Source organism: Neodiprion fabricii, chromosome 3 (genome assembly GCF_021155785.1).
Source record: "Neodiprion fabricii isolate iyNeoFabr1 chromosome 3, iyNeoFabr1.1, whole genome shotgun sequence".
NCBI classification, from domain to species: Eukaryota; Metazoa; Arthropoda; class Insecta; order Hymenoptera; family Diprionidae; genus Neodiprion; species Neodiprion fabricii.
In genome coordinates, this window is record NC_060241.1 from 22,649,476 (window position 1) to 22,663,195 (window position 13,720).

The 13,720-nt window shown below is 41.4% G+C and overlaps 1 protein-coding gene across 3 annotated transcripts in view; it reads left to right on the plus strand.

The window, feature by feature from the left end:
- Window positions 1–13,720, plus strand: part of LOC124177680 (TWiK family of potassium channels protein 18-like) — a 242,542-nt gene that overhangs the window by 173,023 nt on the left and 55,799 nt on the right. For all 3 annotated transcript variants that reach the window (XM_046560318.1, XM_046560316.1, XM_046560319.1), the window contains 2 exons: window positions 9,473–10,448; window positions 11,914–12,199. In XM_046560318.1, the coding sequence (XP_046416274.1) occupies window positions 10,095–10,448; window positions 11,914–12,199 (640 nt within the window). In that variant the 5' untranslated portion in view covers window positions 9,473–10,094. The remainder of the gene's footprint in view (window positions 1–9,472; window positions 10,449–11,913; window positions 12,200–13,720) is intronic.

Below are 13,720 nucleotides of genomic sequence, written 5' to 3' on the forward strand. Positions count from 1 at the left end.
ACTGCGTGAAACATTGTTCTGCGCCATTACCACAGGTGAAAAGCGTAGGTGTTACCCCAAGCCGTGTATTTCACCCTGCTGCAGGGGTTGAAACGTGTTGTTAGAGAATAATTCATCAGTTTATTAGGTCTGGATGGCAATAGACGTCAAACTTGACCCGACAAATTGGATACTATACCGAATTAGGATACTTTGCACTCACGCTCGTGTGGGCGAATATCATTAACTCAACCACCGGATGAATCGTAGCCTCGTGATAATACAGAAATATTCACGACTGAGAATGGATCAATTATTTTTTGGTGGTACACTGGTTCATTCTTGGAGAAAGTGTTTTGACGTGATATGGGTTGGTCTTAATTCAACGAAAGGGTATTCAAGGCTTGAGCATTTGTAAATTGACAACGTACTATTGGAAAACTAATAAATTCGTGAAAACTTGACGGAAAGTTTCTCATTTCGAATCCTCCACAATGAGGTAGCGAATTTCGGTGGTAAATCTACTCGCAGCTTGTGATTTTGTAACTTACTAATATTTCGAACTCTTATCTACCAACGTCGCTTTATTTTTGTTCACCATTATTGGTAGAAGTAATATTACCGTAGATTTTTCATATGAGTTTTTATTTTTCTCATCACCCATCGATCCTTCACCTAGATATACCAACAATACTGTTGGTTCATGGTTTTCCCCCAAGCAATGACCCATTCCTAACACCCAAATGTTGGTAAATATTACTCGGTTTGGGTTCAACGGAATGTGGATAATCTTTGTCTCTCAAGCCCGGTGAACTCGTAACTCAAGTTTGCTTTTGTAACTCGGTATTGATGACGATCAATCACAGTTTACCACCGAGTAAAATCCGCAAGATGTATCTAATACCCACTGTGTACCGTATTCGCAAGCCGATAATGTGGATGCGGTAAGATCCGCAAGTAGAACGGAGTGGGCGCCGTCGAAGGTGGCTGCAAAGGCTCTTTTGGAAAACACTTGCATGTTTATTTATGCGCCAGTACGCAAAACCGATCGGAAATCCGAGCCATTGATCCTCCGGCATCACAACCGTAAGCGGTGAGCTTTCGTTCTAGATTTGTTACGTCGGTTCGCAAAAACTGTAGCCGTTTAGAGAGTGTCGGAGCGCAAGACTCCCAAAGATTTTCGCGGCGTTCGAGAGGCAAAATATGCTCGAATTATACTTCCGGCGTTAGGTGCTCGACCAGTCACGATTTAATCCAGCTCCGTGGCATTGTCCATTATCGTTTAAATCTCACGCGGTGGGTTCGAGGGTGGGAGTTATGAGGAGTTTTCTCAAGTAACCATAAACGAATGGACTCAATTTCGAGCACCAGAAATTTTCCATTAGCCAAACAACATTTCCCTCTCGGCGGAGACGTTTTTCACAAATTACTTTATAGCCCCGTCGGTATACGGGCAAAAAGTTTTCCGAGGGTCGACTGCTAACTGAAGAAAGAGTATTAGCTGTGCCCTCCGAGAAGCAGAACGAGGACAAGGCTTTGTCCGCTTGAGGTATTTTTTAACGCTGACTGGATTTAAAAATGCTACTCCGTCAGTAAGGAGGAATTACATGATGAGTTTTCCTATCGTCTGGATGATTTTTCATAGCCTGAAATTACCGGAAATAGTTTTGTGATTCCTGCATCGAGTTAAACGCCATTCATACTCAGGGTAATTGATACCGAATTAAACGTAGATGTGCTTGGGAGGGCACATATTCCAGAATTTTGCTAACCGGTATAAAGTTTCAGGTTCCCCTGATTACCTCGTTAGACAAGTTGTAATTACTACGGGATTCGTAATTATAGTAATTCTGAACAGTGATTGCGTATCTCTTAAGCGCCACAAAGCTCTGACAAAGCGACTGGTTGATTAGTTGAAAAGTTATTCGAGAGATTCGTGATACTTCATCCAATTTCGCGAATTAGAGTGAGTGGCAGACACCGAGAAAAAATGGGGAGAAAAACGGGGGAAGAAGGAAAAGAGAAAGAGACGTCGAACTAGGGGGAGACAAGCCTCTCAAATCTACGCGAAAGAAGAAAAAAACTCCAAGACAGACGGGAAGAGGAAGGCTGCTGTAATGTGTTGGAGGAAGCAGGAATCCCCAGCTGGTTGACTTCTGTAAATTACAACGCAGGGCAATAAGTCGGAAGATCACTCGCGGACTCCGTCTGCGTAGCTTCGTCTTGCCTCTTGACTTTGGAAGTATTCGCTAATTGGGCACGTCTGAACTTGTATGTACGTACAGTTCCACCCTTTCGGTATTTCAAGGAGGTATGCATGCGAGAAGACGGCTTGAAAAGTGGATGAATTTGAAAAATTTTTAGCTCGACAACCAATTATTCAATTCGACTGCAGTTTTTCTATCTTCAAAAGTACGCAAATCGAGCTTGCTTTCCAATTTTTCTTTTTATTTAATCGGAATCGAGCAATAGAAATCATTGTTATTCACTTAATAACCATTTCACTCTGTGATACATATTATGTCTTGCGATGTTCAAAGATATGGGGAAAATGACTGAAACTGATTTACTTCAGAAATGGTATTTTCCTGGATAGTTCAATTTCTCTGCGACGATTCCACTCGTTTTAATTATCACATTTTTTTATGTTTACGGGAATAGAAAAAAATTTCAAAGTACTCACGCAGCTGTGAATATACACGGATCGGAACAAGCGGATCGTTGAAGCGGGGTGGAAAAGTAAAGAAATGTGAGAAGAGGAAGGAAGCGAGGGAAAGATCGCAGTCTGTGGCTGGCGTTGGTCGAGGGGGACCAGATTTAGGGGATACTCAACAAATTTCACCTTTTCTCCGAGCTAAACAAACTGTCTAATGCCACAAGTCAACGAACGTTCCCATTTCGCCAGAAAGGGTCGCGTAATTTATTGAAAAGTGAAACTCCGAGATACAACCCCACAGAGAATAAAACCCACGGTCATCCTGACGCTTCTTCTTTAATCTCCTTTTCTCGGCGTGGGCTAGAAAAATCTACCAAGCCAAGCCCATTTTACCCAACTCCAAAATTGAAAATTTTTCATTCGAGATACGTGGATATTTCGGGGATTCAAACCCCTGAATTATCTGATTATTGAATCAAATGAATTATTGATCGCGTTATAAAAGCAGTTTTTTTTTTTAGTAAAACATCTTTCTAAAACATACAAAAATTGAAATATCGATTAAACTCAAATTCGAAACATAAAATCTAATGACTATACTTCATTTCAAATCAGTGCCAAATGATTAAGAGGCTAATAAATTTGTTCGATTTTAGTAGATAAAATTCAATAATTTCGCAAAGTTTCTTCTTTAAATTTTCAAAAATCGTCCAAGTAGGCAAAATATTTCTCCCCGACAGAATTTAACATCGTTTTACACTGTTTATTTTTTTTTCGTTCGCATTTTCCACGTGAAATAACAATGCATGCGATTTATTCCAAACCACGCACATCTGATTAAGCACCCATTCTGTGAAAATATTCACACATGTTTTTCCTCTGCATATAAAACCACGACTCGGAAATTTAGAGCACCTGACGAATTTACTACGGAGTCATTTTTTCCCTCCCTCAATATCTCGTCGTGTTTTCAACACTCATATGTTACTCTGAAATTGAACGGGATGCCAATCAAGTCTCGAAACAAAAAGTACAAAACGTTCCTTTCGTCAATATTCTTCATTCTCAAATTGATTTCTGTGCTCACAGAGTGTATATTTTGAATTTGCAGATCAATTACCATTCTTTCGTGAAATTTTCGTGTACAATGTAAAAAGTATACTGCACAGATCTCTTACAATCAGTTAAGTATCAGACCTTTCACCAAAAGTTCTACTCAGAGCAAAATTATACTCCAATTTGAAATTGAGTGGTTTCAAAGTTGTTGCATTGCCTTTTCTCAATATGGACTCCTGGGATTTTTTATTTCCAAATGCAGTAAGCATCGCGAAATGATAGTTGAAAAAAAAAAAGAAGGAAAACACAGATACAAGGTGTCAAAAGTAGCGTGAAAAAATTGGTAACTGCGTAAACCGTGCGCATCGATGAACCGAGTACAAAGTCAATGAATCGTAGATTGAAACACAGCGGAAGACTGTGAAGAAGATAACTCGCTAAATGGTTTGAATTTCAAAAGATAGGGAGTCAAAATGAGTGACTTACGTTTCTTGGGGCATTGCGGTACCTCGTACGAGCCTAGAAAATCCTGTTCAACACACGGGGTGTATGTTGGGGGAGGACGAGGTGGAAGAGATTCTCTCCCCCTTGACCTTATCATCGTCCTTAGCGCCGAGGAATACGACAAGTCTATGTATAATATACACGTCTGTACATGGGTAAACGGGTGGAGTAAATAGACGGATACACAGAAGAAACACGCGTGCGCACATTTGAGCGCAGAAAAGCAGGCGAGAATTATTTTGCCGTAGGCTTTGAGCTCCACTCGTTCGGCAAACGCCGTCAAGCACATAGAGAGAGAAGGAAAGAGAGAGAGAGAGAGAGAGAGAGAGAGAGAAAGCTGCGAAGTTAGTTGAACAGCTGTGGCGAATGTATCGCCTATTATTTGTTTCGGTAGTTCCATCCACCCAGGCAGCCAGCCAGCCAGCCAGCCAGCACACAGATGCGAAATACCCGCACAGCGGAGGAAATACTTCCCAGCCACAGTTTAGCCGAAAATTAACTCGAATCTCAACTGCTTGGGCAATTCGATTTGTTACCGGTAACGTAACATAACTATTAGAAGCGATGGCTGGGTCGAGGTGAGTAAGGGTGGGAGGGAGGGCGCGCACCCCCGATTTCACCCCTCGACCTCATCTGTCTCTCTCTCTCTCTCTCTATCTCTCTCTCTTTCTCTCGTTCTCTCTCTCTCTATCACTCTTCTGTTCAACAGCTAGCTCTCTACAAATTATACCCGATATGCAAGGAATTTCCTATTTAATTATCCGTCTGAACGACTGCAGTGACCGTTTGAGTCTTATGGGAGTTTTTTCCGTTAGCTATCTCCAGTCATTCTGCGAATGCGTCATCCAAAATTTTACCGTCCAACGTGACTTCATTGTTCATTACAACGTAAATTTTTTATGAAGTTGCGATTGTTTGCGAAGCTTATCAGGATAATTATGACGAGGAACAGTAGAGATCGCAGATGTACCAACAAGCGATGAAAGAACATTGAAATATGCTTGAGAGAATTATTAAGTATTTTTTTTTCTTGCAAAAAATCGTCTAGAAAATGTGTGTGGAAGTGAAAAGAAAAATGTTGGGAAATTCGCAAGTCGACTCGTAACAATTTTGATGCAGGAGAATTTGCTTGATCAAATGAAAAAAGACAAGGGAAAACGGTGAAACAAATCCAGTAGCCGAGGATCTCGGCAGAATTCATCTCGTTTGCCTAGTAAAAACAGCTTTTAATAATTATCCCACTGTGACAGTTTTAGAGGGGTAGGTAAGCCTGCACGACGAAAGTATAATTTCAAAGACAGCTGGTATAATAACGTAAGCCAAGTCCTGTAATACACCGAGGATTACACATAATTTCGGAAAATGTCCAACCGTCTGTTGAAGCTTCAGGAAGAGGTGGGCAGAAAGAGGCAGAAGGTTTAATTACGGTTATTATTATCATTCACATTCGCATTCAGAGTCGAATTCATTCGTTTTACCTCGTTTTACATCTCGCTAATACAGTCTGCGCACCACGGAAGAATATCCACCCCACACCCTCGAGTCACAGTTTGAGGTTCATTTCAGAGACCAGCGAGCGGAGCGATAGAGACAAAAAGAAAAGCACACAGAGGAGTGGAACAAGGGACCGGAGGGACGGAAAAGAGCCAAAGAGGAAAGAGGAAAGAGGACTGGAGGGATGTTTGTTGCGGTCTAGGTTGCCCCAGTTTCTCAATACGAGTCGCGAACAACTTCTGGTCAGTGTGGTGAAAAAAAGTTGGCAGAATGGGGGGGGGGAGGAAGCGAGATGAGAAAGAAAAGGTCCCCGTCTCGAAGCCCTTCGTTCGCTTAATCGATTTCCCTCGCACATCCCCTTCGGCGAAAAGTCTTAGGCTACTTCGAACGGAACTCTGGCGACACTCTGCGCATGACGTCTTCGAAATTCTAATTCAAACATCATTCGGATTGTATGTATACGGATTTGAAATCGGGCTGCAACCCTGCCGACTCGAGTGGCTGATCCACTCGGCGAGGCTGCGAGGTTGACGAGTAAAACGAGATCTCATCTCATACGCTATGCATTTATGGGCGACAGGTGGCGGCCCCTATTCCAAAAAGTTGTTCGATCTGCGTTCGAATAAAAATGGAACGATGCCTCCGCGGAACTTGGCTCGAATGATGCGTATGTTTTGACATCGCGTCGCGGCGTTCGGGGGAGGAATATCATGCGTAGAGGGGATGTATATCCGGTTATTTTCGAGAAATTTTACGCAGGCAATTCAACAGTGCACTCAAGAGGAAAGTTCAATCTATTCAAACGACGTTTGGTTGAATCGAACAAATTTTAACATTGCTACACAGTCGAACAAATATACGTTAAAGATTCTCAACATTTTTTGCTTTGCTTAGAAGAGGAAGAAGACTTACGCGAATCAAAGAAATTATTTATTTTACCTCGCAATCAGCCGACACCATGTTTGATATCATTTTTAATTTGATATACTATACTCCAGAACAGTTTTCACGCGGAGTTGAACCCAGAATGTTTGCGTAACCCAAATATTTTTATACTGCAGCATGCTGTTGGACAAACTATAATTCGAAAAAGTTATTGAAATTTTTCTCTGAGTTAGGGTAAATCCGTCTGGATTTATGCAATTCAGGTTATATACTTTAACCATATGTCTCATTGTCACTATTTGCTAACTCCTAGTCACTTTGCAACCAATCATTGACCATACTCAGGAATGAAAGATATATTTGAATACAAGCTTACGAGGAAATTTACTTGCTTGAAAAAAAAAATTTACCGGGTTAAAGTAAATTTCGATTATATGGAAGAAAAATTTTCCCATTTAGGACACGTGAAGTATTCAATAAGTTAATATTTAACTAACATCATTTTGTTGCATACGAATTCAGAAAAATATGTTTATTTTAGCTGCGTAAACTGAATAAACATGTTCGACAAAATAAACCTGTGTGCAGACTGAAAGCCTTTCGAATCATTGATTCATCTCGACTCGATTGACCAAACGATTTCTCGAAACTCGACGCAACGTTGGTTGCAGACTGTGCCTGAAATTTAAATTCTAAAAACGAAATCACCGAGGACACTCCGTTGTTTGTCCATCATACGCGGGTAGCGAGCAGCCACTCAAACCTTCGTCAGGGTCTTAAAGTGGAAGTGAGTGGAGCGCGAATTAGAATACGAGATTACGAGGGGTGAATTTTTCAGCAAAAACAACAACAGAAGTAAAATGAAGCTTTGCGATCGTCGCGAGCCGGGAAATAAATTCAGTTGAAATTCGTGGAGAGCTGAAGCTCGACTTGCATGTTTCATCCTGTTTATACTAGTATGCAACTATCCCGTTGGGAATAACAATTGCATTTTTCTTTCCTCCTGCACTGTTTATTTCCCATGCAGTAGTCTTCACCTACCTGTGAACTGCGTCAAGCACAACCCGATCTCCAGGCACGCTGAAAAACATAAACAAAATCAAATAAAATAAACAAAAAAAAGAAAAGAAAACACCAATTCGTGTAGTCACCCGAGATAACGACGTATACAGTTTTCATGCGGTGATATTATTGGAAGAATGTAAATTCGAAAAATTGGTGATTTCGAAAAATTAACGACATATTATTCTAACGCACCCTGCCGGGAAGAAATTAGGTTTTCATACCATGCATGATCGCAATTCCCGGAATCTGAAAGCTCCCGGCGAAGCTCACAAATTTCACTCGCTGGTTTTCGTGTCTATCAGTGAATTTCAACCTTTGAACAGATGAATCTAGTTCTATTTAACTGACCTCAATTTCAGCGACCGTTCGACAGTCGATATTTGAAATGGTTCAGTAATTTTTTCGTTCATATTAATGTTTGGATGAAGAAACACGTTTTTCGTATTAAAAAAGTTACGTTTTATCGATGTATACTATTCTCTGAAGGTGAAAAATGACTAAAAAAATGAAGAAGAAACTCTCCACTTTACACAATCTGCTTTTAAAATTCATTCCAATTATTATCGAGTGTGTCATGTATTTGCAGAAAAATATTTATTCGATTTTGTACGTGTCGACACAATTTGAAATCTGTATTTACCTGCTCGTTCGACTTACGCCTTTGCACTCGCCTGAATAAAATCTATTTCATGTAATTCGAGCGCAAATATTTGTCGGATATTCAGTGTTGGATAATTTTCGGGTTTACACTAATCCGAAAAAATGTTCCCAGAGGGGCGTAGAATCGTTACAACTGGGATATTTTTATTTTCACAAATGCGGAAAGCCTGCACTTTGTTTAGTGTCGAGGGCAATATAGAGTAACGGAATGTTTGAGGATCACAACTATCAATTAAGGTAATAAATCAGAAATATACATATAATTTGGCACAAAGAATCCAACGCCTATGTTTGCCCCGTTGGTTTGTATACGTTATATAAATACGAAAAACTAAACTAGCGGTACGAAAAGCTTTGTCGAAGTTTCGAAAATTCATCATATATTCCATCCTTCATGGCCAACACAATCATTAGGTTATCACAAAGTATCCCGGAGGATATTTACAAAACGAAAATTGCTTGCGACTGAGGATTTCCGGCCCCATTGAAGTTGGCCAGAGATGAAACGCTTGCTTCAGAAATGACAAAAATTTGACATGGTATTAAAATTTTAGCGGAGAAATGTGTCGGCTGGAATAACTATAAAAAAATTGCCACGACACGAGTGGTGAAAGAAATATATAGAAAAACCAATAGATGTAGGAACTGGATACAACTGCGTTGACCACGTGAAATTAAAAAAAAAAAGTTCATTACACCACCGCATTGCATTGAAGCGTATCGGGCAGCGAGATGATTATTGCCGGCCCTTCAAAAGCGTAATTTTGGCTAACGGAAGGTTGAATGAACCCGGGAATATTGGCACCGAAATAGTAGCTATGGACTTTGGCGAGTGATCCAGAAGATAAGCAATTATTGCTTTCGAAGCTACCGTTGAGCACGCGATCAGTTGATCAACTTCTACCCTCCAAATATTAATTAACGCATCGGAAATAGTAACCGAGTTTCTGACACGTCGTGGAACTCAACACTGGTCTCGTTTATCGAGAGAAAGAGAGCCCTCGCAATTACGATTCTTGTTTGTGAACGTAGTTACGCGGGCATATCTGCAGTAGGTAGTATCGATTTAACGTTACACGCGAAACGCTGCTTTTGAGGGTGAAGAATTAAAAATAATTGAAAGTAAACCTGCTTAAAAATAATTACATTTTCCTCTTCTTTTTTTTTTTACAGACTGGAACACCACCGAGCGCCGGAAGCAGGAAGACGCTGAGTGCCGACCGCCTTTCTTAGATACTCTTGAAGAGGGCCGGAAAGTGGGTAGAAAAAAAGAACCACTGGCCCAAGGCGGGAACCAATTTTAGGGTTTAGGAAGATATAAGCAAATTACTGGCTCGCCTCAGCCCATACTAATCACCCCTGTATTCCACCCTGTATTCGGGGCGATGTGAAATTGGCCGTAAAGGAAAATTGGGCTCTCGACACCCTCGGCGGATGGAGATAAACGGGTACCAGGCATAAAATATCTCGAGTGCATCCGAGGAGGTATCGACAACGTATACTTGCTGGGCGCGATTGGAGAACGGCGAGGAATGATCGCGGTTACGAAATTTGGTGGGAAGGTAAACATGCCGTGGTCTGCGATCTCGCCGGAGGAGAGAGCGGCTTTCCGCGAACAATTTTACGTGGAAAATGGCGGAATTTATTGCAACGGTGTCGCGGAGTCAGAGAAAAGCGGCTAGAGATTAGAGTTACTCCGCGATAAATGCTAGACGTTAAAGGGAGGCGGAATATCTGCGTCAGTCGGCTGGCGGCGGAGCATTTGGGACAAATGTGAGAGCGGAGGTTGATAAAAATGGAAAAAGATACAAGCCGACATTACCGGGCGTACGAGGGGTTCAAGGCTGCCAATAACGGAAACACTTCGTCGTTAAAAAGGGAAGCCGAACTTCCGCAATCTCAACAGAGGCCGATAAAGTGTCTATGCTTTGGCGGTGTGCCGGACAAGGCTAGTCATCATTCATTTCTCAAGGGATTTGTCATTAATCTTGGAATATGCGCACTTCTCGTCGCCTACACGCTTCTCGGTAGCTTCATTTTCCTCGCCATTGAGGGCGGCAGCGAAAGTCTGCACCAACGAACATTGGCCACGACTATCGCCAACAACAACCAACCCATGAGACGAAACACCACTGTGTGGTTCAAGCAGGTCAGTCACTTTTCCTTGGTTATCTCACTTTTTTACGAATACTCGGAATCTATCGTTTCGTCACATTTCGGGCACCTCAAACACCGTGAAATTCTCTATTGTAGTCAGATGATTGTTTTTTCACGTGCACTTGGGTTACAAGAATTTATTACATCAGGAAAAGCTTTGAATGTGGTTAGAATTTTTAGGCACTTGCGGTGAAATGTGAAGACCGAGTGATTTTCGTCGTATTCAATTTTTCCCCTTAAAAAAAAAAACGTTACATTCCATCGGATTCTACCAGAGCTTGAAATTCGGTATAAACTATCAAGTTTTCAAGAGAAAGAATTCCTTTTGTTGGGCAATACAGCACCACGCTCAATCTTTATTTTTAATCGAATTGTTACATGTTCTGATAAGCTGATTTTTTGTTAACAGCGGAGATTTTGGTTTCATTCTTGTTCAAAAATGATTTTTGTCGTACTGATCATTTTTCATTCTCATATCAACTTTCTCGCACTTCAGTGCTTGTTATTTTCGTTAAAATTAGCTCGAATTGAGCAATCAACTTGCGCTGGAATCCGATGTGAACTTCAACGCGTTGCTAAAGCACGTGGACGCCGCGGATTCCAGCAGACCTATAAATCATTCGGTGTATCTTGATTACGCTCAGCTTAAGTGACAAGGATTTCAGTTGAATTAACTGGCCCGATATCGGATTTTTCAACAGCACTTTAAATCCGTAAAGCCGTCGGCACGACACTTAATTTCGCGTATCCGTGTGAATTTGAGAAATGAAAATTCCTTATCGAGGGACGTGAGACGCGTGTTCAACATTGAAAATAATTAACATAGAAAAAGCAGTTTTTCCACCTGTCACTCTGCACAAGATCCTTACATCTCAAATAACAATACGCCTGAATCAATTCATCAAGGACACGAGATTACGTCTAGACCCATTTCCTTATTGGACTCTATTTTCGTACGATCAGTCCTATCTTGTTCCGCCTATTGTGGTCGAGTACGACGATTGTCGAGGAGAGTCTTTCAATCGTAATGGCAAAGCTTGAGAAGAGACTTTAGTGTCTATTGTCGACGAGTTCAAGGAGAAAAGGGGTTGCCAAATCCGTTGGATCGGTGCTAAATCTCCTTTACGACGATCCAGCGGATAAATATAGAACGACAAATTGAGTACTGGGGTTCGAAAACAACCCAACCCAGCGAAGGTGTCGGAGCCGAAACCAGGGTACAATGTTTCGTAAATGAATCCCAAGAATCTGGTTCTTATACTCTGTACAGTGCAAGCTCGAGATTGTTTTCACAACATCGCAAATCCTTTTTATTTATTTCTTTTGCTAATACAACATTCACCAGATGATTAAACGTGCAATTGATCGTAACTTTGAGTGAAAAGGTCGAGCTTTTCCAAATTCTCTTTTACACAAACAGTTCATGCACCTCGTTTACACCTCCCGTGTGTTTTCAGGTCAGTCACGAGGCGCGTTCGAGAACGGTGGAAAACATGTGGGACATTACGGAGAACCTGAACATCCTGTACCGTGAAAACTGGACGCGACTAGCAGCACAAGAGATCGCAAGGTTCCAGGATCAGCTTGTGAAAAGGATAATGGAAGACATGATGGCCTCCCAAAGCGCCGGTTCTTCAGCTCCGGCGCACAAACATGACGGCGTCACAGAGCGAAGGGTGCCTGACTACGAATGGAATTTCGCAAAAGCATTCCTGTATTCTCTTACGGTGCTGACTACGATCGGTGAGTTAAGAATTTGTACTATACCAACAGCCAGCTGCGTTACTTATAAATATACTCTGGAAAGAAATCCGCCATGAAACATCGTGCTGACATAACTATGGTCATGTCAGTGTCTGTAGTAGTTTTACAGCGTGGTTCCAGTTTCTGGAACTTCAACAAATTCTTGAGAACTCTTCTAGCTCATGTGAGACGGAGTGCAGCAGTAATTTTTGACTACCCACTGTAAATTCTGACGAGCTTTCGACAACCTCCAGGATTCATAATACTTGAGAGAAAAAAAATTGATATCTGAAGTTCAACAGTCATCAGTTTCCGCGACGGAATTACGGTTCTATTAATTAAACATCGGACAGTCCGTGTAAATTTATGATGAATTAATTGATGGCAGGCTACGTAACAGTACACAGAAACAGGGGTTAAACCAGCGGTACATGCGTTTCAGTCGTACAGTGCAGCCGGTTGTTTGCCTTGTTAGGTTCGACGGCCGAAGGCAACGCAAGAGGGAATCTCGATTCGGTGGAATTGCCTCAGTTCTGCTTCCGGCATTAATTATCATCCCGCACACGCCGATTTCTCGCAACATTAGTTCAGCCTGCAGAGCTTGTCAAGTTGACAAAAGTCTTACGCTTATGGAACGCGGAAAGTTTCTCCCCGAGGGAAGACGGATGCGAAACGTTAAGGGCGAGAGGGATGGGAAAATTCCAGCGTGGATTATCATGAGATGTATATTTGAAAAATTCACGAAAGTATGGTCAGCGATTTTTCAGAGGGGATGCCGGGCGCGCAAATACGCAAGTATCGCCGGCCCGATACTCCCAACTTGTTAATGGCCACTTTCTTCTCCTCCCATTAGGTGAACCGACTCGTGTTGCGACAGCGCAACAGCGGTCACGGCCATCAAAACTTTCCGTTATACTTCCCAGCCGTCATGTTTCTACCCTGAAATACATCCACGGTGAAAAATTATACGGTTTTTGTAAAAACGACATCAAAGTGCCCGGAATTCCGAGTCCAATGTCTGTCTGGCAAAACAAATTTGGCTTAGCCTTACTACAATAAAGTTTAATCGACCGAAATCTTCTCTAATATCTTAGAGAATATTAATACAGCCTTGCAATGAATCTTGAAATACCTTTCCGTTTTTGTCTGAAAATTTACTTCATCGATTCGCGAACAAACGTCACATTAAACGTGATGAAGTAATCTAACTTAGTGGATATACGAGCTTAGCTTTTAATCGCATTTCTAGTCCTCAATCGTTCAGTTGAGTTTCTTAGATGTTGTAATAAAATATGTCAGGAAAAATCGTCGTGCGAGAAAAAATTCCAAGTGACGAAATGTGTGAGAAAGAAACGGTTATACGTAAGAAAAGTTAATTTAAACACTCGAGTGGAGGATGTCGGACTGAATTGTATTTAAAATGAGTAACAGTGAAGCAAAATGAAGTGAGAACGAAAACTCGTTTACCAAACTGTAGAAAAATTTGTGAAAAATTCTGAGATTTATGAATTCTTTGAAGCT